Raw genomic sequence first — 24,639 nt, 5'->3', positions numbered from 1 at the left:
CAGCTAGAGCACAGCCTTGGACAGAAACTCTGTGTTACAGGGGTGTTAGCCACAGTGACAGTCATGCTGAGTTCTTCCTTAAAGCAAGGATCTGTCTTTGTCACATACGATGAATCATCCCTCAAGTCACAGTACTTCAAGCAAACTCTTTAATTTGGGATAAAATGGGTCTTTAAGAAGAGCATGCTTCTGTCAGATTTTGGCTCCAAACCACCTTATTAGAGAAAGACGGATTCCTTAGCCTTGTCACATAGTTAACATTCACTTAAATGTCTTGTTTTTAAAGAAAACAACAGTTGAGAAAACTATGTGATAATTAAGCTGCAGGCGTGGGAAGCAGACAGATAGTTAAGGCGGTCAAATAACCTTTACTCTGCCCTGTAGAGACAAACTACAATAGAAAAATTATTAATGTTTGAAGTTTTTCATTACAAATTGATCAAGCTCATTCTAAAAGATATTGATTTCTTATTTCCTCGCTTCCTTCTCCCTCAAACCGAGAGGGGAGTGCCCAGCTAGGGTGTGCAGTTAAGGCTATACATCTACAGTCGCAACTGAACATGGCTAGATTTCTTCTTCCTGTGACGTTTATCCTGATTTTATTACATAATTGCAATATTTCTGCCCGTAACCTACTGATAAATGCTTCAACTCCAGTAACAGTTTTGTGCTCTGATTACAAGTGAAACTGCAATGAACAGTCGTGGAGACAGTTAAACAACTTGGACTCAGGATGGTGATGAGCTAATTATCGTCATTCTCCTCCATCCACCACCCCAAACAAGTCTTAAAAGAAATGCCTTTGAAGATCCTAGGCTGCCTGGACATACTTTAACCTGAAAAATCAGACCCTCCTGCAGAGTACAGCGTGTTCTCAGGAATGTTTGTTCAGTGCGGCTAGGCAGTACAGCTCCACCTCCTGAATTATTTAGAGGACACATTTCCTGCAGCACCTCCCAGCCTTAGACCACCAGGTCTGCGGGACAGTTTTACAGGCGAGGAGGCATGGACCCTGAATGACAAGCTCTACCTGACAACAGAAGCAAGCAGGGCATGGCAAATGTCTGCAAGGTAGATGGAAGTAGGCAGCAGTCACAAGAGGCAGCAAAAGCAGCAACGATCTGGAGAGGACAAGAGACAAATGCTGTCAGGGTTTCAGCTAGAAATGCAGGAACCCTTGCTATGGAGATCTTCCAAGTCCAGCACTGCCCCATTGCAGCTGTTCTCTACAAGCCTGTCAGGTCTGAGGAAATCAGGCTCTAAAGCAACACCAAAGCAGACAAAGTTTTGTTACATGCTCATTTTCAAGATCCTACATCACCACTGTCATTTTTGAGTGGGTAGCTGTCAATCCCTAGTATGCAGTGAGATAATGCCAGCCTTTTGACAGACACGGTCTACATTTAAGATCTAAAATAAACGGCGAGAGTTTTATATAGACAAACTATGAAAAGAAAATGAGTAAAAGATGCATCTGTATCAAAGTGCTCTAAAGAAAACATAGGCCACCAAAGCTCTTCTGCCCCACCTCATGTATTGTACCACTCACAACTTATTATTTTAGCATTATTTCTGGTGCACTGACTGGAGAGGATAGCCACCAGTCACGTATGCAACTACTCCACAAGCAACCTAGCTGTATGATTTCTTCCCACACCCTCCTCCTTTTTCCTTTCCTCCTTTTCTACTTCCTATTCCTTTCTTCTGCCAGCTGCTTGACTAATGTATAAGCCGTATGAGGCAGGGAGCGTCTTTCATAGTCTTCAAAGCAGGTATGGTATTTTTATTAGCATGTATAGGGTTGAAGACTTTCACAGCTTCCTACAAATAATCCTACCATCTGACCACTGCTCACAGCTGGAATACCACAAGAACCAAAGAGCAAAACGGATCCGAGATGTGCTTATATACGCTTAGTATACGTACCACAGCTCGCAGATGAAACGGAGCAAGCACTAGGACTTCCATCTGTTAAAGGCGATTGAGACAATGTGGAAAATACATGGTTCAACACAATCCTGCACCTGGCTCCCCAAGGCGGCAACGGCCAAACCTTAGCCTTGGTGCAGCTGAAGGAGATTTACCTTAGCCTCTGGGTGGCTGAAGATTTGGGATGGCACTATGAACAGGGAATTACACAGCTTTTAAAGTAGATCAGCACCCTGAAAAGGAGGAGGAAATTCAAAAGGGGGATAACATCTGTAGTCATAGACAAGCTCCTCACCTCCTCCTCCTGCAGAAGCATTGGGACGTATTTCAATGGACCTCTTTCCAGAAGGGACACTCCCCATCTGCACCCCTGTGTAACCCACAGCATCTGTGACCTACAGTCAGATCAGCATCTCACTGGCTCAGACCTTCAACAAATGCAAACTACAATTTGTACCTTATAAGTAACACACCACATCAAATCAGAAGTCATCATATTCGATCTATATTCTACATAGGGTGAAAAAGACATCTTGACTCCAGGAACAAGAAGATCCATGTCGTGCACAGGTTACTTGGCCTGGTACAGTCCTGTCCGAGTGACACTGAGTGTACAGAGCAAGGTGGGAGAGGTTTACAGGCATCTACACTGGGGGACCCAAGAACATTACTGGAGATCTGAACGGTACACATTGCAGCATAGACAGGAAATAAAGAGATGAAGAAGAGAGAATCAACTTCATTAAAACCCTTTCCAGGCATGAAGAAGGTAGTAGACGGGTGCCGAGAGCCTACAAAGACAAGGCCTAATTCCCTTTATCCCAGTTGAAACATGCTCCCTCTTCCTTCCCCCTGCACAGAGGCTTGCACCGAACCTCCCCACCACGGTTCCTGCCATGGGAAGACCAGCTCACCTGACCTGTGCAGCACCACGCAAGTCCCATTTCCCTGCCCACCCAGGTTCTCTGTCCAGCTGCCCAACAGCCACCCTTCAGCTCATCCAAAAACCTCCTCCAGCCGGGTCCCCTCACAGGCCATCTTCTCCCCTGTCGCCACCCCAAAAGACACCTGCACCTCCATCCGCAGGCCCCAGCGCACCTGCCAGCTCAAGCCTTCTGCCCTCACTATAGCCATCTTTCCTATAACCTCTAGTCAACACCCTTCTTCCACGTCCTGCAGTCACCCTACCCTACAAAGCACCTCCGAGAAGCACTGGCACCCACGCCTAGATCCCTACACCACCTCTCCATCCCCACGACACACAAGCACCCCCAAACTCAGCTCTCTGCATCTCCTCCAGCTTCACTTAAGCCAAGGGGGCTCCCCAAACCTCGGGCGGGCCCCCAAAAGCCTCTTCCCCCAGCCCCAAGAGCCCCAGCCACCCCATGCACGCTCCTGCCCCTGCCAGCCCGGCCTGACCCCCTACCCCAGAGGCCACCTCCCTCACCGCGCAGGGCGCAGCCCCCCGCGCTCACACCGCTGTCCCCCCAGGCCTGCGCGTCCCCCACAGCCGGTCCCCGCCCCAGGGACACAGCCTCCCAGCACGGCACGACCCCAGACCCCCCCCAGGCGGCCCCCCACAGGGCAGCCCCTACCTGGGCAGGCTCCACGCTGGCGGGCAGCCCCTCGGGCAGGGCCTGGAAGAGCAGCAAGGCCATGGCGGCGCGGAGCCTCCTCGCCATCCCCCCACCCCCCACTCCCCGCCTCCCCAGCCCGACTGCGGCCCGGGACGGGAGACGAGGGGCACCCCGCGCCCCGACCCGCCCCAGCCGGTCGCCTATTGGGCGGAGGGCGCTCCGCTTGGTTCGCCATTGGCTCAGCGCGCTGTCGCTTAGGGCAGAACCGGGAGGGGCGGGGTCTGCGCGCAGGGAGCTGCCATCTTGAGTGTGGCGCACCGGGGAGGGAGCCTGGGGTGGGACGGGGGCTCCCATATTGTGAGTGGCGGAACTGGCGGGAGAGGGGTGTGCGGAGCTGCCCCTTGGTCCTGCACCCCCAGTGCAATGCACCCCGGGGGGCAGAACTGGGCACTGCAAAAAGGGCGTTCACAAGCACCCTCTGGCCTGCCACAGCCTCCCTGACACCCCGATGGCAGACAGGCACTCATCCCCATTCACCTGGTTACACCCGGTTTCGGTGATCCCCGCTCAGCCTCCTCCCCAATGCACCCACAGAGCCCCAAACCCACACCTGGGGCACACCCGCATCTGGTGCACACTGGGAAGCCTGACAGGGAGAGGCTGCTGAAATGGCAGCAGCGGCACGGGGCTGAACTCGAGGTGCCCATCGAGCAGCCACACGTTGGTGCCAGCCCTGTCAGGAGATGGGAGCAGCATCCAAGAGGATCTCCCACCGTGGCTGGGTCCCAACGTGTCCCCACACAGCGGTCCCTCACCCAGCATTGCACCCCCGGGAAGAAGTGGGGTCACGGCACTTGGGGTTAATTCACAGCTCGGGGGAGACAGCCCTGTTTCTGGGGCAGTGGCAGAGATCTGCCTACACCCGCTGCTCCTGGCACAGCCAGGCAGCCTCCATGCCGGATTGGCATGACGAGGTTTATCAGATGCTCAGATAACATGTTAAGGAAAGCCAGAAAAAAATAAATCAACTTAGCAGGCTTATCTCCTACGCTGGCATTTTTCAGTCAGGGCAGTACTTGGGGCACACCTAACCCCTCTGGATCAGCTCGCCCGCCTGCTGCTGTCGTGGGCCAGCAGGAGTTAACCCATTGCACGTGCACCCTGCTTGCTCCTGTCCCCATAGGCAGCCAGTTCACCAGCCTCCACTGGCCTTTGGGCGAGGAGCAGTGAGCCAGGCCTGCCTGCTGCAGCTGCTGATACCTCAGGGGAGACCCCCAGCCTCCCATGGCTCCCCAGCCCCTTCCTCGGGCTCTGCTGCAGCCCAACACGAAGTCTTTGGTCTGGTTATCATCTGAAGGGAGGTTGTAAACATGCTGGAGCACTGACATTTCGGCCACGCACAGTTATTAAAGGAGCTTTATTCCTGTTCCCAGCTAGCCCTGAAATTAGAGGCACGCAGGGAGAAGGCAGCGAGTGCACCGTGCACCGGAGTGCAGGACAAGCCCAGATCAGGTGTGACTCATCGCTGGAGAGCAATTAACACTTGCAGCTCTTCCCAAACAGGGATGAGTCCAGCTCTGACTCCTGGCAATGAGATTTCCTTCCTGTTGCAGCAATGGGAAATGCAGGCAGGGCTGGCCAGAGCCACCCTTGGCAGCATGGGGACCAAGGCAGGCTGGGGAGTTGCTGTAGTTTTGGGGAGTGCAGGCAGTCACTGGCTGCAGTGACCACCTCCCAACACCAGAGCTATGTGAGCTGTGGAGATGACTTCAATCCTTTGGGGGAGATTCCAGCTACAACCTAGAAACCTAGAAACCCTGCTGAGCTAAACTGTCAGCTGGCATAAATCCATGTCGATCTGAAGAGGGAATCCACTGCTATAAGTTTGTGGGGGAGGTCTGGCTTGAGGATGGCTTGCTGATTCCTTCAAGCCCAGAGTAACCCTCTTCCTCTGGCTGAGAGGAATGAACTGCACCATGTGCCCCTCCCCAGGGCAGGGTGAGAGCTGGTGCAAGATGACAACAGCTCTTCAGAGTGTCCTCCTGCTCCATCACCCCTCCAGTATGGCTGGGGACAGGAAAAAAAGAGTGACAAAACCGCTGAGGCTTTCCCACCGTGGTCCCAACCTTGGCTTCAGGAGGCTGCTGCACTGGCATCACTGGCTGTAGAGCCCCTGCCCTGCCAGCACCCCCACACACTGCGAACGCAGGAAGGGTCAACAGCAAGAGCATGGCTGCGACGTGCAGGGGAAGGGCAGTTTTTAGGGTGCTGCGGCATGTCGTTTTACAAGCACCGCCATGCTCATGAGCATGCCAGAGGCACCTTGGACACAAACACAGCCCAGGCTGCTACAGGTACCTTTCTGAAAGCGCTCAAAGCAGTTTTGGGTGTAGAGCAAGAACAGCTTGAGTTAAGGAGCCTAAGAAAAGCAGAGAGCAGAGATGTCTCCGTGTGGCTTCTTCCCACTCCCAACAGGACTGACATCTGATTCGTTTCGTGTGCTTATCATTTTAATTGCGCATTAACAAGAGATCTAATAATGCCCAGGGAACAGATACACAAGTTTGAACACGTTTTCCTGCTTTCGCTGACCTATTAATTATTTCAGAGCTCTTGTGCAGCTTTCTAGCTGTAGCTACATGTGGTTGGAGACATTATCAGCTACCTGTTGCAGCTTGGGCAGAAGCAAACCTGATGTGGATACAGCTTGGTCCTTCAAGAAGTACGTTTTGGGTTTGGCTGCTCTCTCTGTAGGAGCAGAGTGATTGATGCCAGAAAGCCCTTTGGCTGCAGACCCTGTGTCTCCACTTGGGCACGCGGCTGATGTGGGGATGCTGCTGCCCTCTGGGATCTGACACATATCCCTGGCTGGAGGGATGAGTGTGGACCATCCACTGGGCCATGGGGCTCTCTGAGAAGCCACATCATACGGCTGGTTAGAAACACACTTGTCTCACCAAGGGATGTTCATCAGCAAGCAGACAGCTTGGAGGCAGCTGATTGAGGGTGGGGACTTTAGCCCAGGACTTGGGCTAAACTCTGGGGCTCTTTCCTCCTCCGAAAACAGGCTGCAGCAAACTTAAGCTGCTCTTCTTTGGAGTGGGAGAGGCCTCATGGCAGGCACAGGTTAGCATCATGAAAACGCTGCCTGGCCAAGAAGACAAACAGCACCCATGGGTATAGAAGAGTCACCCAGTGTCATCCCCCCAGTCCCCCTAATGAGATGAGAGTCACCATGAGCACAGCACTGTTACCTCCCTTTGTCACTTGCCTCAGGACCATTCGCAGCCCCAAGAGCGTCTTGGGGAAGGCTTCATGGGGTGCCCAAGGGTTTCAGGGCTCATGCCAGCCCTGGCAGAGCCTCATGGCTCTTCCTCCTTCTCCTGGCCCCTGTGCTGACCCTCACCCTGGTACCTGGTCAGTCACAGAGCCCGCACCTTTCCCTTTCAAGGCAGGCATGAGACCCACATACCAGCCCTGCCCAGTGAAGCAGACACTCAGAGACAAGTCAAAAGTGGAACCCACAGCTGTTTTTTAAAAATGATTGCATTTTATTTTTCAACCCTCCTCTCTGTCGCTTGCAGTGCTGCTATTCCGAGCCCGAGTTAACGCCTCAACAGCTTTGTGACTCCTGTGTCTCCTTCCCCCTGTCCAAGGGGGCCCAGAGTCAACCGTTCCCCAAAGCTGCAGGTCCTTCATCCTACCGTGGGTACACTGAGATGGAGAACAAGGGTGACAACTGGCTCTCATGCTCAGAGGAATGGGTAGATTGGAAAAATTAGAGCTTAAAAACAATTAGCTATTTCTCTCCCGAATTGTGGCAATCACAAAGTGAATCAAACCTGAACCTGAGAGCAAGGAAGGCATGGTCCAAGCATTGGTCCCTGGACTTTGGGGTGCCCCCTGTGCAGAGGGGACAAGTCCCTGCCTGCCAAGGCGTGATCCCGCTCTTGATAAGAGGCCACCGTAGTGGTTTAAGGCAGCAACATGGCTTGGTTCCTGGTACAATGGCAGGGCACCTGCTTTTGGAAGTAGGACTGTGCTCTGAGCCCCAAGGGAGAGAGCCTGATGCCTCGCGGGGCCGAGCCCAGTGACCACATGAGGCTTAAACAGGCTGGGCAGATCCTCCTGCGAACGGCAGAAGGCACGGGAAAGTGCAGCCATCGCCCAGGGCAAAAGGGACGTGGGGAGGCAGGGACATGGCCAGCAGCAGATGGGGGCGGCTCAGGGCAAGCCAAAGTGCTGCAAGCTGGGCACATATCCTGCCTCTCCGGGGGAAGGAGGCAGCAGAGGTGGTACTGGGCTGGGGGGTAGCTCTGGCTGGACGGTGACTCTGAGCCCTGCTCAGGGGCTGCAGGGCTGGTGGTGGCAGGGGGCTGGAGGGGTGGAATGGCTCCTGAGGTAGTCTCCATTCACAGTCCCTTGTTAAAATAGACGTACGGCACTTTGTCCCCATGCTTGGCTACGATGCTGTCACGCAGCTCCGGCTCAAGGTCAGCCAGCGCAAGGGAGCTGTGGGGAGAGAGGACAGACACTGAGACCTGCGATCCTCCTCCCTGACCACTGGTCAGGCCACTGTCCCTCCCAATTGCCATTCCAGGTTCCCTGCAGTCCCTGGGATCTTGCAGGCTCACATCAAGACTCACAACCCATCCCTGGCACCCACTGCTCCCAGTGCTGGGGGGCAGAGAGCTGCCTGTGGGGCTGGGTGTCCTATTGCTCCCAGCACGGAGCACACAGAGCAGGGCAGGCACATGCTCTCCTGCTGCCTGGGGCACCAGCACGTACAGGCAGGTGCTGCCCCAGGTTGAAGGGTGGGTGCCCATTGCACCTCTCCCGGGATGGGCAGAGAAGAGCTAGGGGAGGAGGAAGGCTCCCGAGGTCCCGCGCAGGAGGGGGAAGCAGTGGGACAGGTACCATCTCTGCGGGAACAGGGCGCAGGCTGCCGGCACCATGAACAGGAGGCTGCGGGATAGAGAAGAGACGAGCGTCAGTGTTGGGGATCGCAGCCCATTTGCCCCCCGGCCGCAAGGATCTCAGCCCAAGAGGTGCTGCTCACGCCCCACAACTCCCCATAACTGGGGAAAGCCCAGGCTGAAAGGCGAGCAGCTCTGCAATCCCCTGCTGGGAAGAAGGTCTTTTTCATGCATCCCTCGGAGCCACGCTCCAGGCACCCACAAGCGTTTGAGCAGCAAGATACTTACAAGCCCCCGCACAGCAGCACCTGCAGAGGCCCGTGGAGAACCCGGATCCGCTGCAAGGGAAGAGCTGGGATTGTGTCCACAGCCTCACCACAAGCCCCGCTTATGGTGTGGGGAGACTTCTCCCGTCAATGGGGCTGAATGCCCAACACCTCCGGGGTGCCACCAACCCCTGCCACTCTCCTGCAGCCTCTCCACGTCAGCCAAGAGACCTTTGGTGTACTGGTGACTCAAATAGGGGGCAAAGCGAGCCGGGGTCTGCAACCCCCCATTTCATCCCCAGTATCTCAGTGGCTGGGGAGCAGGGCTGGGGCACCACAGGACCCACTGGAAAACCATGGCAGGAGAAACATGGGCTTACCTGCATGAAGGGGAATTTCTCCAGCCGCTCCATGATGATGGGCAAAATAACTAGTTGCAGAGAGAAGAGGTCAGGCCCCCCCACAAGCCAACCAGCAGGGCTGCCCCAGCAGGACCCTCCTCCTGCGGACCACGGCAGTGGCTGGTTGTGCTGGGGGCTGCTGGGTGTTTGCTCACAGCAGGAATCAGGCACAGGACCCCCGTCCCTCCACTGTCTGGGCAGCACGCTCTGTATTCCTCGTGCTCCCGTCCCTCCTGCCAGGCTTGTGGCAACGGCAAGGGTCTCACGAGGGCAAGGGGATGTGGGGCTGTGGGATGAGAAGCCAGGGCAAGAGAGTGCAAGAGGTGTTCTTGTGGGGCCCGACCACCATGGGAGCACCCCACATCCCCCACAGGCTGTGGGTTGGGATGGGGAGGGCTGGGAGCTTGGGAGGCTCTGATGGGAACGGCAGGATGGGGGGACCAGCTCCACCAGTGAGATGAGACCAAACGCCACCTGGGATGCAGGCCCACCCTCCCTCTCCTTCCCAGGGGGAAACTGAGGCAGGGGAGGGTGAGGTGGCAGGTCCTGGGGGAGGCTCTGGTCTGGCCTCCCACCCTCCCAGCCCACACTCACTCATGCCCGGTGCCGCCATGGTGATCCTGGAGACCACAACCTGCACGATGCCCTTCGCCGCTGCCCTCTGCAAGCCAAGAGCAGTGGGTGAGTCCCCACTGCACCATGCCCTGACCCAGACACCCATCCCGAGACTCACCCTGGAATGGCCGAGCTCGTTGTTGTCCCCATCCGTCACTGTCACCCCGTTGATAATCTCCCTGGAGGGGACAGGCAGCAGTGAACGGTGGCCGGGATGGCCGGGGAGGTCATGAGGAGGACACAGCAATGGGGTGAGGGGGTACCAAGGGGTCCCCTGTGCTGTGCTGGCACAGCAGCCCTGGCCGCCCCCAGCGCTGGCCCCAGGGCCTGGGGGCTCCGTCACCCCGGGGTGCCACAGTCCCCAGCCCAGCCAATGCTGCCATCTTCAGGGCATGGCTGCGAACAGGGTCCAGCTCTCCAGGGGACAGACACCCGCCTGGGACCTGCAGCCAAGCCAGGGGACAGTCCCCCGTACAGCACCGCAGCTCCCCATGCTGTGACCCATGGGGGACCCCAGCAGCAGACACAGGTCTCCATGTAGGCCCCATCTCAGGGGTCCCAGCGCCAGGACATCGTGGACTGGGGCTCTCCCATGACCACACACAGAAGACCTTTGGGTCTGAGGGATCTTCCAGCCCAGACCCCAGAACGGCTATCCTCAGCCCAAAATCCCCCTCCTACTCCGGGCAGAGGCTGTGGCCATCCCACCCAGCACCTTCCACCAGAGACCTGGCACCGCAAAGGTGCATACCCCGGCCCACCTTCCTCCTGTCCCCTCACCCCCGGGATGGGAAACCGCGACAGGGCAACCAGGCAGCCCAGGAGACTGGCTGCCACCGGCTCACCTTCAGAGGGAGCCGGGTCCCTCGAGCACCCCGGCTGCACGTGGCACTTACTGTTGCCGCATCATGGGGATATTGACACAGTTGGCAGCAGCCACGGCCGCGAAGGGGACCCATCGGGCCAGCAAGGGCGGGGCTCGCTGCAGGAGACAGGCTGGCATCAGCACAGGAGGGCAGGATGCAGCCAGCTGCCCCAGCCAGCCCCGGCCTGGCGTACCTTGGTGTAGAGGTTGAGTCCCACCGCGGTGGCCAGGGCTGCACTGGTGGCTGTGATGTAAGCCACTCCGATTTGCCTGGACAGTGATTTGCAAAGAAGGAAGAGAAAAGAAACACCAACTCATCGATCCTGTTCCTGCGGTGCCCAAGGCGGGGCACAGGGAGTCTTTACGGGGCATCAGGGGGGTCCCAACACAGAGGGTCCCCATCCCACACCAGGGCACACTCACCTCAGCGAGATGGGGGAGGCGGCATTGCGGTTGGTGTAGTTGACGATGGCGTTAAAGGACTGGTTCACCCACTGCCAGAAAACCACGGCGGGCACCGTCCTGCGGAAGGAAGGGATGGGAAAGCAGCCGAGGGCTGTCAGGGACACCCGGCCTGTGCCCATGGCCAGGCTTGGCGGGGTGACAGCCAAGATGCCCTCGTTACCCTTGTCCTGGTGTCTCCCAAGGGAAACCGAGGCACTGCAGCAAAGCCACGAGCCAGTGGCAGAGCTGCGAAATGACCCCAGGAGTCCTGGCTGCCGTGAGGCTTTGGGGAACACAGGAGGGGGCACAGCCCTGTGGGGTGCTCGGCCAGGGGTGGGAGACCCAGATCTCAGCAGGGCAGCAGCCATTCTGCTGGGCTGAGACAAGCCTTTCTCAATGGAAGCGACAAGGAAGGGACACACAGGGACAGAGGTGGCTCTGGGGGTGACCAGGATGCCTGGGCTCCTTCCGGTGTCTCAGGGACACTGAGGTGGGACAGGAGGGGACATGGGGAGATGTGGGACTGAGCAAGCTTTGGGATGCAGGAGGGTGGAGATGGGCTGGGAAGAGGGTGACCCGTCAGCACTGGGCAATCCCCCATCCAGGATGGACCCCACCAGCAACAGCGAAACAAGTCCAGCAAACAGGGGTAGGGTGGTGTGGGATGGGATGGGGATCCACTGGGAATGGCAGTGTCTGTCCCACACGTGCTATGCACTCCAGACAGGATTGCTCACCCTCCCAGCAGCCATTTCAGAAGGGAAATGCAGGTGGCTGTCAGTGTGAACTGGGGATGCTGGAGCAGCCTGGCCCGTGGGCATGTTTGGACCCTGGTTTCAGGGGCCATTATGGTCTACAGAGCAAGAGCAGCAGCCATGCAGGACTTGTCCATGTTAATCATTACAGGGGCTCTGGGAAGAGCTGAGCTGAGCTGAGAGCTCAGGGCGAAGCAAGACCGTCCCCAGCCATGCCAGGGGCCAGGAGGATTTGCGACGCTTCTGCCCCAGGCTGGGCACTGGGGACAGGGCACAGGACATGGGGCTTGGCCACGGGACAGAGGAAGGCACAGCAGCCATGGGCATGCCTTGGGCAGCGGCCAGCCCGAAAGGATGCAAACTGGCTGTGCCTCGACCCTTGGGAACCCCTTGAGGGGCTCACCGGTAGAACTGGAGCATGCAGCCGGTGAGGGCCATACCCCCCGGCACCTGGAAGGACATCCTCCCGATGAGGTTCATCTTCTCGCCGCTGTCGGGGTGGAAGGCCGAGTCGTACAGCTTCTTGGCGTAGAGCAGCTGCTCCCGACTGTTTCCCGGTGGCACCAGCCCGGCCCTGCAAGCCCAGAGCTTGTTGCAGGGAGCCCCGCTGGCACCCGGCACTGCGTGCAGCCCCGCTGGCACCCCGTGCAGCCCCACTGGCACCTGGCACCGCCAGGGCACGGAGCCCTGGGTGCCAAACATGACAGGCAGAAGAAACATCTCCTGCGAGGGAAACTTGTCCCAGCTTGAGGCTCCTGGGAGAAGGCTGGGAAACTCCCCCCAAACCGCCTTTGACGGATGTTACGTCCCAGAGCGCCCGCTGAGGAACGACTGCCTCCATCTCCCCGCAGCGTGGTCGGGTATGGCTACGGGCATGGGGGTGGCACCGGCCCCGGCTGCACCCCGGCACCTCACCTGCAGCCTTCCACCAGGGCCTTGGCCCGGTCCAGCTCCTCCTCTGGCACCAGCACGGTCCGCGGGTCAGTAATGTTGAGGAAATGCTTCAGGCGGCCCACGAAGGTGCTCTGGTCCCAGCGCGGGGCGTCGATGTTGAAGCCGAGGGGGACGGTGGCCATTTCAGTGTGGGTCTGAGCAGGGGGAGAAGGGGGAGAAGGCGGCTCAGGAGGATCCTGCCTCGCTCGCCCGTCAGGTGCAGGCCTGCCACGGCGACAGCAGCAGTCAACTGGGCAAGAGCCGTGGCAGGTTTATATTTAACGGGAAACTTGGACTTTCAGCAGCCCTGAGCCCAGGAGCCTCCTGCACCCCTGCTGCCAGCCAAACGCTGCAGCAAGGCTGCTCCTTTGCACGCCGCCATCCCTGCATGGGGTCCCCCAGCTTGCCCTGCTCCCCAAAGCACCTGGCACCCCCTCCTTGGGGTGGGACCGTGCTGCACAGCACTGTAGGGCCCAGCTCGCCCCCTCCACAGGGCTGCCCTGCGAGTGCTCCCTGCTGGGGCATTACACTGCACCCCCCACTCGTGTGCACACGGCATGGCACTGTGCTGTATGTGCCCCAGTGGCACTGCATGCCCCCGTGGCAGTGCCCTGCACTGTCCCATGCCTGCGTGGCACGTGCCCCCGCCGAACACTGCCTGCACCCGCTGTGGCACTGCGCTCTCCTGTGACTGCACTGCACAGCCCCGCCGATAACTGCATCCCCTGTGGCACCGCACTGCACCCCCCCATGGCACTGCCACTGCGTGTCCCCCGTAACAGACGCTCCACCTCTTCAACACTGTTGTGCTCTTCCCCGTACCTCCACACTGCAGCCTCGGTGGCACCGCACTGCACGTCCCCCATAGCACTACACGGCCCTACACGCTCCCTGTAACACCGCTGTGCAGCCCCATGGCACTGCACTGCATGCTCCCCATAGCAGCGCACTGCATGCTCCCCGTGGTGCTACACTGCACGCCTCCCTTGGCACGGCACGGCACGGCACGGCACGGCACGGCACGGCACGGCACGCGCACCCCCGCCCCGCCCGCCGTGTCGCGGCCCCACGTGGCCCTACCTGCAGTCCCCAAACCCCTCGCGCGCCGTCTCCCGCCCCACGTGGCCCCCACCTGCCCCCGGGGCTCCGACGCGTGGCCGCCCTCAGCCAATCACAGAGGCCCGAGTGGCCGCGCCCATCTCCCCTCGCTCCGGCAGGGCGGCCCCTTGTGCGCATGCGCCGGGTGAGGGGGCGGGGCTAGCGGCGGGCAGTGGCGCCGGGCTCCGCCCCTCCCGCTCGCCGTCGGCACGCTCCGTACGTACGGCGGGAAGCGCTGACGCTGTACGTAGTGGCGGCGTGTGTGTGACGCAGTTGCCCATGGTAACCCCGGAGCCGCGCAGAGGATGGTGAGTGGGGCGGGGGGCGTCGGGCCCGCGGCGGGCGGCGAGGGGAGGGCGGCCGGGATGGGGGCCCGCCGGGACGGGACCGCGACCCGGGGGGCGGCCTGGGCCCGCAGCAGGGGGGGAGCCTGGACCCGGGGGGCTGCCTGGATCCGGCGGGCAGCGGAGGGCCGGCGGCGCCCACCTGAGCGGCCTGGCAGGCCTGAGGCCGGCGGCGCGCACCGCGGGGAAGCGTGGGGTAATGGGGGCCGGAGACACCCCACCCGGGGGGCTGGCAGGACTCGGGCCATGGGGCCGGCGTGCCCGGCCGGGTTTCACGGCAGGCGCTCTGGCAGGCCCAGGACCGTAAGGGCTGGCGGCATGCACCCGGTGGGTCTGGCAGGCCTGGGATCACCGGGATTGGGGGTGCCCGCCCAGGGGGAGCGTGGGGGCCTGGGGCACCGGGGACCTGGTAGGCCAGGGGCGTGCCGTCAGGAAGGCATGGGGGCCTGGGTCCATGGGGGCCATCCCAACCAAAGGGGTGCTGCTAGGGCTGGGGACAGTGTAAGCCTGGGGCCTCCAGCCACGGGAGACCCTGGCTGGGCCTGGGGCCCTGTAGACCCCAGGCTATGGGGGACTCAGAGAAGGGGATTGGGTCGGGTCCTGGCAGGCGCTGGGAGGCTTGAGGATGCTGCGGGGGGGGGCTTTGTTGGGATGGGGTCAGCTTGCTTGGAGTTGATTCAGTCAAGGCGTGGAAAGTGTGATGGAGGGTTGGGTGCCTGGGAGGGCTGCAGAGCAGGATGGCAGTGGCACACTTGACCTGAGGCGGGAAGGAATGATGGTGAAGCCTGGCAAGGATGGAGGGCAGTGTTCAGGGACTGACTACTGTGGAGGGCCTGGCAGCATCTGTGACTGTGAAGGAACACAGGACAGTCCAGCCAAAGTGGGAGGGGGATAGCCTGGGGCTTGGATCCTGGCTACAAGAATTGAGGGAGCTATAGCAGAGCTTGCTGAGGCGGAAGAGTTGGTTGTTGATAAACAGCCTTGCAAAGGGAGTTCAGTCATGGCAGAGAAAGCCTGAATGAAGGAGTTGAGTGTTCAGGGATGGATAGGACTGAGGCTCAGGGACTGAAAGAAACCTGCCAGTTGGGTGGGATGAACAGTCTGGTGAGTCACTGGGAAAACCCAGTCAACTTGGCTGACTGGGGTAGTTTGCTGGGATGTTGTGTGCTCTGGGGGTTTCTGCCAGGGGCTGGGGAGAAGAGGGACAGTCTCGACTGAACAGAAGATATAAGAGTACACTGTGGGAAGGGCTGGAAGTGGATTTTTGATGCTGATGAGAGAAAGAGAGGACCCAGGGAGGAAAGAAGGTTCAAGGGGAGAAATGAATTGTTTAACAGGGAGCAGTGCGGACTGAAGGAAGGAATTGGGGTCTTGGGTGCTGCAAAGGTTCTGGTTAGGATGGAGGGCAATACTGGTGGGATGGTGAGGGTGTAGTGTAGTCTGAATCAAGGTTGGGGTAAGGTTGGATGATGGACTGGGGTGTTGGAAACAACTTGGGTTTAGATGCCGGAGTAGTTGGGGTGGGACAAGTGGGGTGCTGCCAGAGTCCAGTGAGGACTGGAAAGAAGGGTTGGGGCTGCCGGGTGAGGGGTGGTAAGAGAAAGCTGTGGTAGGTGTTGGAGCTGCTGCTGAGGAAGCAGCATGTGCAGAGAGCAGAGGCAGCAGGAAATAGCAGTGGGGAAAGAGCTTCCCCAAGGGTGAAGCTGTGTTTTGTCCAGGAGCCCTCTGGACACAAGAGAGATTCATGCAAATGGACAGCATGAGAGGAGGCGTAAGTGAGAGGAGCAAAGGCAGCTCCTCATCATCACTGGGTTAATTCTGTCTGTGTCCCCACCTGCTGGGCCACAGAGAAAGAGACTGAGAGAAGGTCTGTGGGATCTGAACTATTTTAGATCAGTTGATGATGGAGCATGTCACACCAGACACTGAAGCCATCACAGGATGGACATCTGCTGTAAAGATGAGGGCAGCTGCCTCCAGCAGTGCAGTGCTTTGTGTGACACGTTTGGCCTGCAGCTGCTGCTAGCCAAATCTGCTCTTCTGCCTTGTGATGTCCCGATAAGCTGGCGTAGTCTGGGATCTGACTACTGTTATCCAAGCACTTTGTGGAGAGGGCGGAATGGGTGTTTTCCAGTGTTCGTGTTATTTGATACAACACTTTACTGCCTCTTTGTCTATTTTCCATTTCTGGGAGTTCTTTTTTGAATTGCAGCCTCTCAGGCAGAGTGGGTGGCACTTCGGGGTGTCTGGTGGACTGGCTGGTCTGGGCAGAGGAGTGCAGAGCTCTGTACTGTCTCTAGATTCTCAACTTTCACTAAAACAGGATAATCCTTAGTGGTAGAAACTCTCTGAAACACCAGCAAATACATCCAAAGCAGCTATGGCAGCCTGGGGGCATGGGTCAGCAGTCAGAAATGATCCAGACAGCTTGATGTAACAAATTACTGCTTGTCATCTGAGCTGTGGTAGCTGCCCATGTGCGTGTTTCTGGCATGTCATGATTGCATTGGGAAGTGCTTAAACCCCCTTCAACAACTGCTTGCTCCAGCGCCAGTGATAAGAGGGTTAATGCTGAGGTTTAAATTATTTCAGTGTTCATCCAAGTGAGTAAGTACAGAGGGGAAGTGTCTCCTGCAGAGCATACCAGCATTTCTCACAGCTGTGGGGCAGAGGTGGTAGAAGGTCATAGGTGGAGCACAGAGGGAAAGATGAGCCATAAAACTGCATAGCATGAGGGATGTGTAGCACACATCAACGGTGTCTTTGGCGCCATTAAGCAGTATCTGTGGTGGGCGCACAGCAAGGGCGAAGGGAAGCTGCTACATGAAAGGATACGCAGCTTTCCAAAATCTAGGAAATGCTGTGTGAAGCAGAGCTTGTGGCTTGCTTGTCACTGTAATAACAATCTTTACTGAGTGAGATGGTATGTTATTGATAGATGGCGGGGCCAGAGGATAGCCAGTGTTTTTCTAAAACCGTTGACTGAAAATGACATCATTGTGTCAAAACCAGGGTTGTCAAAGCACATCCCCTCTTTACAGTTGAGGAAATTGAGTCATACAGTGTCTAGCTGACACTAGGCAGATCTGGTGGAGAGGGTGAAATACTAGCATAGCTAAATGCATAGTCAGGCATCTTTCTTCTGGTCTTGAGCTCATGTTTCTGGCAAAACATGGCATCTATCTGTTGCCTGCTGTAGGTGTACTTAGTACCCAGAATTTGTCCTTTGTCCCTCATTGTTTGGCAATAAGGGTCTATTTAAAATGACCCCATTAAAAAAAATAATGCTTTCAAGAGCTTTAGTTCTGCCTTGCTCCTTTAGTTTCCCAGTACAGTTCAATGTCATGTTTTTTGGTTTATTTTACTGATTGCTGCGATGTTGGTATGAGAAACTACCTGGAGAGAGGACAGTATACCAGCAACTAGCCAAGACTTTCAAGTTTTGAAAACAGACAAAGACTGCTGACATTGTCCAATGCTGGGCATCAGCTCTTCTCTGCCCAGGGCATAAAGCTTCCTTCAAACTTGCTAAAACCAGAGGAGTTTGATTTTAATGACGAAAGGACGACTCATGCTGGTGTTGGTTAATATACCAAACCAGAAAGTGCTGTGGGACCTCTTTGACAGAAAACTATGTTAGTAGGTTTGAGCTGGAAAAACTCTGTAGGTGACTCGACTCCATTAGATTTTGGATTTCAGTGCAGGAAAGAAAGCCTGCATTGAATGACGCCATATGGTGGAGGCATGCAGCAAGCAAATGATTTTTTGGGAGTTTTGCCAGAGTAGAGAAGTATTGAATAAACTGTGCTCAATAGATTAATTTACTTCGGTTGTATTTTGAAAAAGGCTGGGTGATTTTATGACCATTAGTGACATTTGCAGTTCTGCAGCTGAAGATAAAGGTAATCAAACATCATTCTTCAGGGCACCAGCTAATCAGTGCAGTTGTCAGGAAGGACTCCCCTCCTCCAGCTCTATGTGTGCAGGATTGCACCCCGGACGAGAAATGTAGCCTCAAATATCCACTGCTGAAGGCAAGATATTTGGCTCAACTAAGCCCCTCATCCTCCCCGATGTCAGCTTCTCCTGCGTGACTTTCTGAAACCATCAAGTGCACCCTCTATCTTTAATTTACTCTTTAAAAATTGTGAATTGCTACCATACTGCTTAATTAAAAGTAAATTGTGGGCCAGAGCTGTGCTAGGTTCTGTGCAGGCAGAACACGGAGATGTCCCCCATGCTGTGGAAATAAGGTCTGTCTGAGGTGAGAGATAACCAAGTGATACAAGTAAGGAGAGTCCAAGACAGTTTCGAACTTGGCATGTTCACCACCTAAACCTCATCAAGGATTGGAGGTGTGGCAGAAAAGGAATTAGCAGGAGAACCACGGGGTGGTTTTATGGATGTTTTGTGAAGTTTCTCCCATGGTTGCAGGAAACCACAAAGGTTTGAGAATAGAGCTTGGCAGTGCTGAGGCTGGCATCACCAGCCATGGGGAGACAGGAGCTGTCACCTCCACGGCAAGTGCACTTGGCTGGGAAGGGCCTTGAGGGTGAAGACAAGTGACTTGTGGTCGCAGCAGCGGGGAAGCGGGCGTCCGTGCAGGGGCGTAGAGATGGGGGAGATGTGGTTGCAGCGGCAGGCTGAGGTGCTGAGCTTTGTGGCTGTGTTGCATCTCGGTGAATTGATTTGGTTCTAGCTAAATATCCGCATCTAGCAGATAAGCAATTGCTGGTAACTGAGGGTGGTTTTATTTTAAATTCATTATCTGAGCTTTGTGGCTAATAAAAGTTAAACAGAATACATTTACTTCTCTTTCCTAATAGGAATCAACTGTGCTCTGCAGTGGCTTGTGGGCTGTGCTTTATCCATGCCCTGTGTATCCAGCCCTCACTACAAGGGGAAATTGTTCTTTCCATTATGGCTTTATATTGCCAATCTGATACAATATTTAAACAGATTATCTCAGTGCTCTGTTTGTCCCAAACCAATTTTTGCTTTGGCCTATAAAGTGAATCTTCCTTTCAGTGGCTTCTGTGGTACAGGATGTAGTTACATGCATCAACTAGTTCAAAAGACCCATATACAGCATGGATTTAAAGCTGAATAAACCCACAAAACCCTTAGCCAGAACTATAAATGTCACTGTATTTTTATGTATGTCTGTATTTTTTTTCTAAGAGAATAGGATTACTGCATGCAGCTATAACTGAAAGTGCTTTGATAATTCAGTGGGTATTTTAAACCTAGCAATGATACACTTCCATAAAACCACACATCTCTGTTTTCTGAAGGATGCTAATAAGATGGTTAGCTTTGCTTTCATGCTCGATGTGTTTATGAGTGCTCTTGCCCATTTAGTTGCATCTCTGAATTTAATGCCCCACTCTGATTTCATAGTAATTGTCAGGAGTCTTTTTTCTTTTTGTGTGTCCCTAGTCACTGCCTGGAAAATGCAGTCTCCTCATTGCTGACCCTATCAGTCTGTCTCCTCATGGTGCTTGTAAAGGAAACCCTGTCCACCAAGGACAAAGATGTTTTTAAACAAGCCAATCTGATATAAAACATAGTTTGCTTAACCCAGAGGTGACCAAGAAGCGGTTGCTGGCTGACTGTGCCCAGCCTTGAGCTGCTGTGTATGGCTGCCCTTCTCCAAAGGCTGCACGTGCTGCCACGCTGTGCTGTTCATTATCTGAACAGCATCTGCAGTTCCCTTCTCTGTTACAGATGCCGCAGTCTGCTTAGTTTTGTGCAAATGACATGCTGCCCTTACACTCCCGTGAGTCGTCTCTGCAGCTTCTCAGCCAGCTAATGTCTCCACCGTCCTGCCCGAGACCTGTCCTGCTCCTCACCCTGGGCACCCCAGTGAGCGAGTACCGCTAGCCTAGCTGCCATGCAGGCATCCTGGGCATCCTCCCTCCTCACTGCAGGATAAGTCCCAGCATCGAGACATTTGTTTGCTGCCCTGCTTCAAAGGCCTGCTCCTCTCCTCTTGCTTCTGAGCATCCTCTTTGCACCCAGTTTTCCCATTTCATGGCTTTCTGCCTGACCTCTCCCATCAATAACAAGGGGTTGCTTTCTGACTCTCATCAGCCCAAGTTAGTTTCAGCGTTGTGTTTGCAAGCAGAGAAGTGCTCGTCCATCAGTGTATGTGCAGTAATGGTTGCTTGTCCCACAGTGTGGTGGCAGGCAGCAGGGAACTCGGCTGAGTTATTTTTTCCAGTCTACTAAGCTGTCAGGAAATGCTTTCTGTCTTCCTAGCCAGTGTGCTTGTAAGACCAATTTAAAAAAGTAATGTTAGAAACCCATCTGTGCATGGCTTTCCTTAATCTTAAGTCTTCACTAACTAGAGGGAGAATGCTGGGTGCAAGTTTTAAATAATGTTTACAAAATAGTAACAACCATAGTAACCAATACTATTATTTGGCTCTTGATTTAAGTTGTGTATACAGACCATGTAACCTATGCTGGCAGCTACTGAAATAAAGTCCACTTCTCTGTGTTGGCTTGCTTGTCTTCCAGCCTTTTAAATCAGCTTACTTTATACCTTAGAGAATACTTTTATTTCTATAAATATCCTCTCTTCTATTGGCTACCCCAGATAATCCTGTGATCAGCCATGCAGCAGTGTCACTTGAGTAGAATATGGAACGATGCTGATCGTTTTCTCGTAGGCTGTCATGCTAGCCCAGAAATAGCATCCGTCTACAATGGCAGAAGCTCTATTAACATTTACAACTGTTCCTCTTCCCGACCCCTGAGAATTGCTCCGTGGTAGATAAGCAGTACTTTGTAATACATTTCTTTGCGCTCAGTATTTTGGAGTTGAATTCTGAAATACAAAGGCTCCTAATCCTGATCTGCTCTGGGATACACTGCTCTACTCTTAGCAAGTGGTGCTGTGAATAGGATTAGCATTTCAACAGCTTCTTTTTTTAACTGTGAGCAATAAACTAAAATAATAGGGCCGGATTCAGAGCTCTCTGAAGTCGGCAGTAGTACTTTGGCTGGTGTGTGTTGGCTTTGGGTCAGGCCCATAAGAATGGGAAATTCAGTGTTTCCCTAGAAAGGAGGAAGAACGTGTGAATTTTAGAGTTCCTGCTCCTGTGGGGTCTGTCCACACCGAGGTGAAATCCATGGATTTACGAGCCAACAAACACAACTGTAAATTTGACTGCAGGTGAAAAGAAAATGTGTTACTAGTCCTGCAGTTAAAACTTGTGGTTTTTAGTGATGTCAAGGGCACTTACGACATGCATGTAAACAAGTAAGCATTAGAGGTGTTTCTGTTGCTGTTCCTTTGTTCTTCCCTCAGATGTGTGGAAGTACAGACCGTCACGGGGGCAGAACTCGGGTCGGGCACTGCGGCCGGGGAGACGAGCTCTTGGGTTGGAAGGGCTTGCAGCGACTGGCTGCTCTGAACACAGCCCTTCAAATTCATTAGCTATGGGCCCATGGGCGAGAGCCAGCTGTGAGCATCTGGCCCTCAGGGCTCAGCATGTGATGTTACAGGCCTGTGCGCTTCTACTAAAAGCAGTTTGGGGATTTACTGTGCCTGCACCGTGCAGGCATGGCACCCTCTGCCAAGCAGAGCCCATTCCTGATCAACAGCTCTTGCGTGGGGCCTGGATTCCCAGTTTTTTACCAGCCTGTTTGTGATAGAGGTGATACCCTGAGCCCGCTTATTGGGCTGTAAGACTGCAGTTTTGCTGTTCCTTGCACGAGCTCTGAATTTCTGAACCTCAGCTTTCCGCAGTGCTTTTTAAAAGCACAGCAACAGTGACAATCCTGCAACTTTCTACAGATACCCTTCACACCCAATTTTATTGTTCCTTCTCCCTGTTTCTTACACGTTTTGCATATATTTTGAGCTGTATCTGGTATTTAAATGGAAAACCGATAAATTACTTGCAAATCAAAAATGCTTAGAGGGGTGGATCAAGGGGTGGATCGAATCTCACATACATTTGAATCTCAGTGTGTTTTCATCCTGCGTTACTGAAAGCTTTGGCATCATGAGCTGTAGCGCCGTGTCCTTTCCCAAACGCTCCACACCTCGGGGCGGTGTGGTGAGGGGTCGAAAGCAGCGGTTTCCAAATGGCTGAGGTGGGGCTCTCCAGGAGTCGGCAGAAGGGCACTGCTACAGACACAGACGGGGGCTGCGTTGCAGTGGTGACAGTTGTACCGCGTCCTGCAGCTCTTTATCTTGAGGACAGGTTTCTGATTGCCATGATTTGGAGGGGATCAGGAGCAACCTTCACGGCTCAAATAGTCCTTGGCTCCCAGCAGGAATATTTAGAGGGTGTAGTTCCTCATAGCAACAAAGCACTTAATGACATTTAACTGATTCACCCTTGCAGGTCGACAAGAAGCATTGTCTCCATTTTGCAAATGGGAAAACAAAAAAAGCTTGAGAGACAGGCCCCCGTGGCCCCAGTTTGTGCTGATATTTGAACTTTGTTCCCAGCTCTGGGTCTTAGCGGGCTGAAGAGAAACACCTTACCATTGCCCTTCAGGATGTGGGAATTGTCTGGGAGAGACTGAGCAGGAGACCTGAGGGCTCCAGAAAGGGCTGTAGGTGTATTCCTCTCCCAGAATTGCTCAGGCAAATTAGTTGCAAGAGCATCTGTGTCCCCAGGCTGGGTCTCAGCATGGTGTGTGCTGCTCAGGCTCCAAGAAGAGGTCCCTGCCAAGCAGGGGGGTGCAAAGCAGCGTGGCAACATGTCCAAGGACACCCAGGCAGTTGACTCGCAGCCTGCTCCTGCGCCCTTGGCTGCAGCTGCCCCTCTCCAGGCTGGGCAGCGAGAGGCAGCTGGAAGTGGGGTGATTTGCGTCTCTCGGTTACGTGCCAGGATCAAAAATGTTTTTCCAGCCATTTTAGAGAGGTGCAGGTCTTGAGTAGTGGCACTGACAAAAGTTTGGATGTGCTGCTGTAACATGCGCGGTTGTAAATGAGCTGACCTGCATATTCTGTTTCCTAATCCTGAGTGATACTGTCAGCTCAGAGAGCTGAGCCTGGCTAATGACTGAAATCCACTGTGCTTTTCTTAGCGAGGATGTGTGGTGATCTGAGATAGTTGTTAAGTGCTACATCCTGAGAATCAGAACTGCACGTGCCCCATGGGTCCAGCATGTTTTAGACAGATAAACGGGGTTTGAGATGATCAGGGTGTTACTATGAAAAGAACTGATGTCAGGTGCAGAGTAACCTGCAGTTAACTAGGAGGGAGATTAAATTAATGGGGTTTTCCCTCTGATAAAGAGAATGACGAGCTTGCAAGGACTTGGTTTGCAGCTCCTACACATGATATCCATGGGCACGGTCTTCCTGGCACAGGGAATGCCAAACAGCTGTGTGACAAGAGTAGTGCAGCCAGTGGTGCACCCTACTGAGCGACATTTGTGCTGTCTGAGACCTCGTTGATACTCTCATTGATTTTCCTGAGATGAAGGAAAATTGGGGCAAGGGGGAGGAGTAGAAGAGGAAATGGGAATAGGGACTGCAGGGAGGGGTTCAAGGTGTCTTGGGATCCACTGCTATACAGAACTCATTTCAAGGGAGGAGGGCATGGCATGGTGGGAGGAGAAAGTCAGAGGGGGAAATAACAGCTACGATCTCTCTTGCGGATTTAGGGTTTACTGTCAATCCTGCGTAAACTGAAAAGCGCCCCAGACCAGGAGGTGAGAATCCTCCTCTTGGGACTGGATAATGCAGGCAAGACCACACTCCTGAAACAGTTGGCATCTGAGGACATCAGCCACATCACGCCAACACAGGTGAGGAAGGCCTTTCTCTGCCCAGGACAGTTCTTGTGGTCCCACCTGCCTTATTAGACAAAGCACTAATGATTCAGCAGAGTATTTCAGTAAAAGGGGGAACGACTGGAGCTTGGTGCACCATCAGGTTTGTGTGTTATCTGCATAAGAGGAGGCTCCCTGACAGAGCCAGAGAGCATCAGGCCAGATCTGTCAGGTAGTGCAAAACTGGATGAGTGCTGTGGAGTTCTGCAGAAGGCTTTTGGGTCATGCTAGGGTTGCATGGATGAGACTTTGTTCTTGTTGTCCTTGCCAAACAGGAGATGTGTACAGGGGATGCTGCAGCACTGGGCAAGCCTCTTGCTTGCATCTTTCACCCAGCTAGCTCCAAGGGTCCTGCATATTCTAGCACTTCCTCTCTGATGCCTCTGGTCCCCTTTCTTTGAGCCTCAGGGTTGGGGAGAGGGATGTCTCCCATCGGAAGCACTGCAACATCACTCCTGTGTTGACCAGAGGAGGTTGCTAGAGAGCTATGGGAGATGCTTCCCACCAGCTCGTAGCTGCCTCCCAAAGCTCCCAGCCCCAACACCCCGATTCCAAGCCCCAGTGCCCTGGGTGGTGCGGCAGCGCATTGGCAGCCCACGCCACATCCTGTTTTTCTACTTGAATGCCCTTTCAATTGGTGCTCTAATTGATGAAATGGACCCTTCAGACGTGCAGCTGTTGCTCTTTTAAGCTCA

The 24,639-nt window shown here is 54.8% G+C and overlaps 3 protein-coding genes across 13 annotated transcripts in view; 1 reads left to right on the top strand and 2 right to left on the bottom strand.

Annotated features, from left to right (window-relative positions):
* Positions 1-3,622, bottom strand: part of WBP1L (WW domain binding protein 1 like) — a 60,351-nt gene extending 56,729 nt beyond the window's left edge. The window contains exon 1 of one of the 2 annotated variants that reach the window (XM_068399875.1): positions 3,525-3,622. In XM_068399875.1, coding sequence (XP_068255976.1) covers positions 3,525-3,611 — 87 coding nt within the window. In that variant the 5' untranslated portion in view covers positions 3,612-3,622. The remainder of the gene's footprint in view (positions 1-3,524) is intronic. The other variant, XM_068399874.1, reaches the window with a different exon arrangement.
* A 3,434-nt stretch (positions 3,623-7,056) lies between these two features.
* SFXN2 (sideroflexin 2) lies at positions 7,057-13,897 on the bottom strand. Of its 10 annotated transcripts, none has more exons than XM_068398010.1 (12): positions 13,782-13,863; positions 12,684-12,856; positions 12,172-12,342; positions 10,993-11,091; positions 10,764-10,839; positions 10,601-10,686; positions 9,823-9,883; positions 9,684-9,750; positions 9,069-9,118; positions 8,711-8,760; positions 8,424-8,471; positions 7,057-8,018 (listed from the first exon to the last, which is right to left on the bottom strand). In XM_068398010.1, exons 2-12 carry the CDS (start codon positions 12,842-12,844, stop codon positions 7,919-7,921), a joined length of 969 nt encoding a protein of 322 aa, XP_068254111.1. In that variant the 5' UTR covers positions 12,845-12,856; positions 13,782-13,863; the 3' UTR covers positions 7,057-7,918. The 10 variants fall into 10 exon arrangements, 8 of the variants coding, with proteins under 8 accessions (XP_068254111.1, XP_068254110.1, XP_068254107.1 ...); XM_068398009.1 differs by lacking the exon at positions 9,684-9,750 and having other exon boundaries at positions 7,057-7,220; positions 7,947-8,018; positions 8,295-8,471; XM_068398006.1 differs by having other exon boundaries at positions 9,684-9,883.
* Positions 13,898-13,985: 88 nt separating this feature from the next.
* ARL3 (ADP ribosylation factor like GTPase 3) overlaps positions 13,986-24,639 on the top strand; it is a 30,620-nt gene continuing 19,966 nt past the window's right edge. Inside the window, exons 1-2 of the mRNA XM_068399542.1 lie at positions 13,986-14,107; positions 23,777-23,920. Coding sequence (XP_068255643.1) covers positions 14,105-14,107; positions 23,777-23,920 — 147 coding nt within the window. The 5' untranslated portion in view covers positions 13,986-14,104. The remainder of the gene's footprint in view (positions 14,108-23,776; positions 23,921-24,639) is intronic.

Source organism: Nyctibius grandis, chromosome 4, assembly GCF_013368605.1.
Source record: "Nyctibius grandis isolate bNycGra1 chromosome 4, bNycGra1.pri, whole genome shotgun sequence".
Lineage (NCBI taxonomy): Eukaryota > Metazoa > Chordata > Aves > Nyctibiiformes > Nyctibiidae > Nyctibius > Nyctibius grandis.
This window is presented reverse-complemented; position numbering and strand designations above follow the sequence as displayed.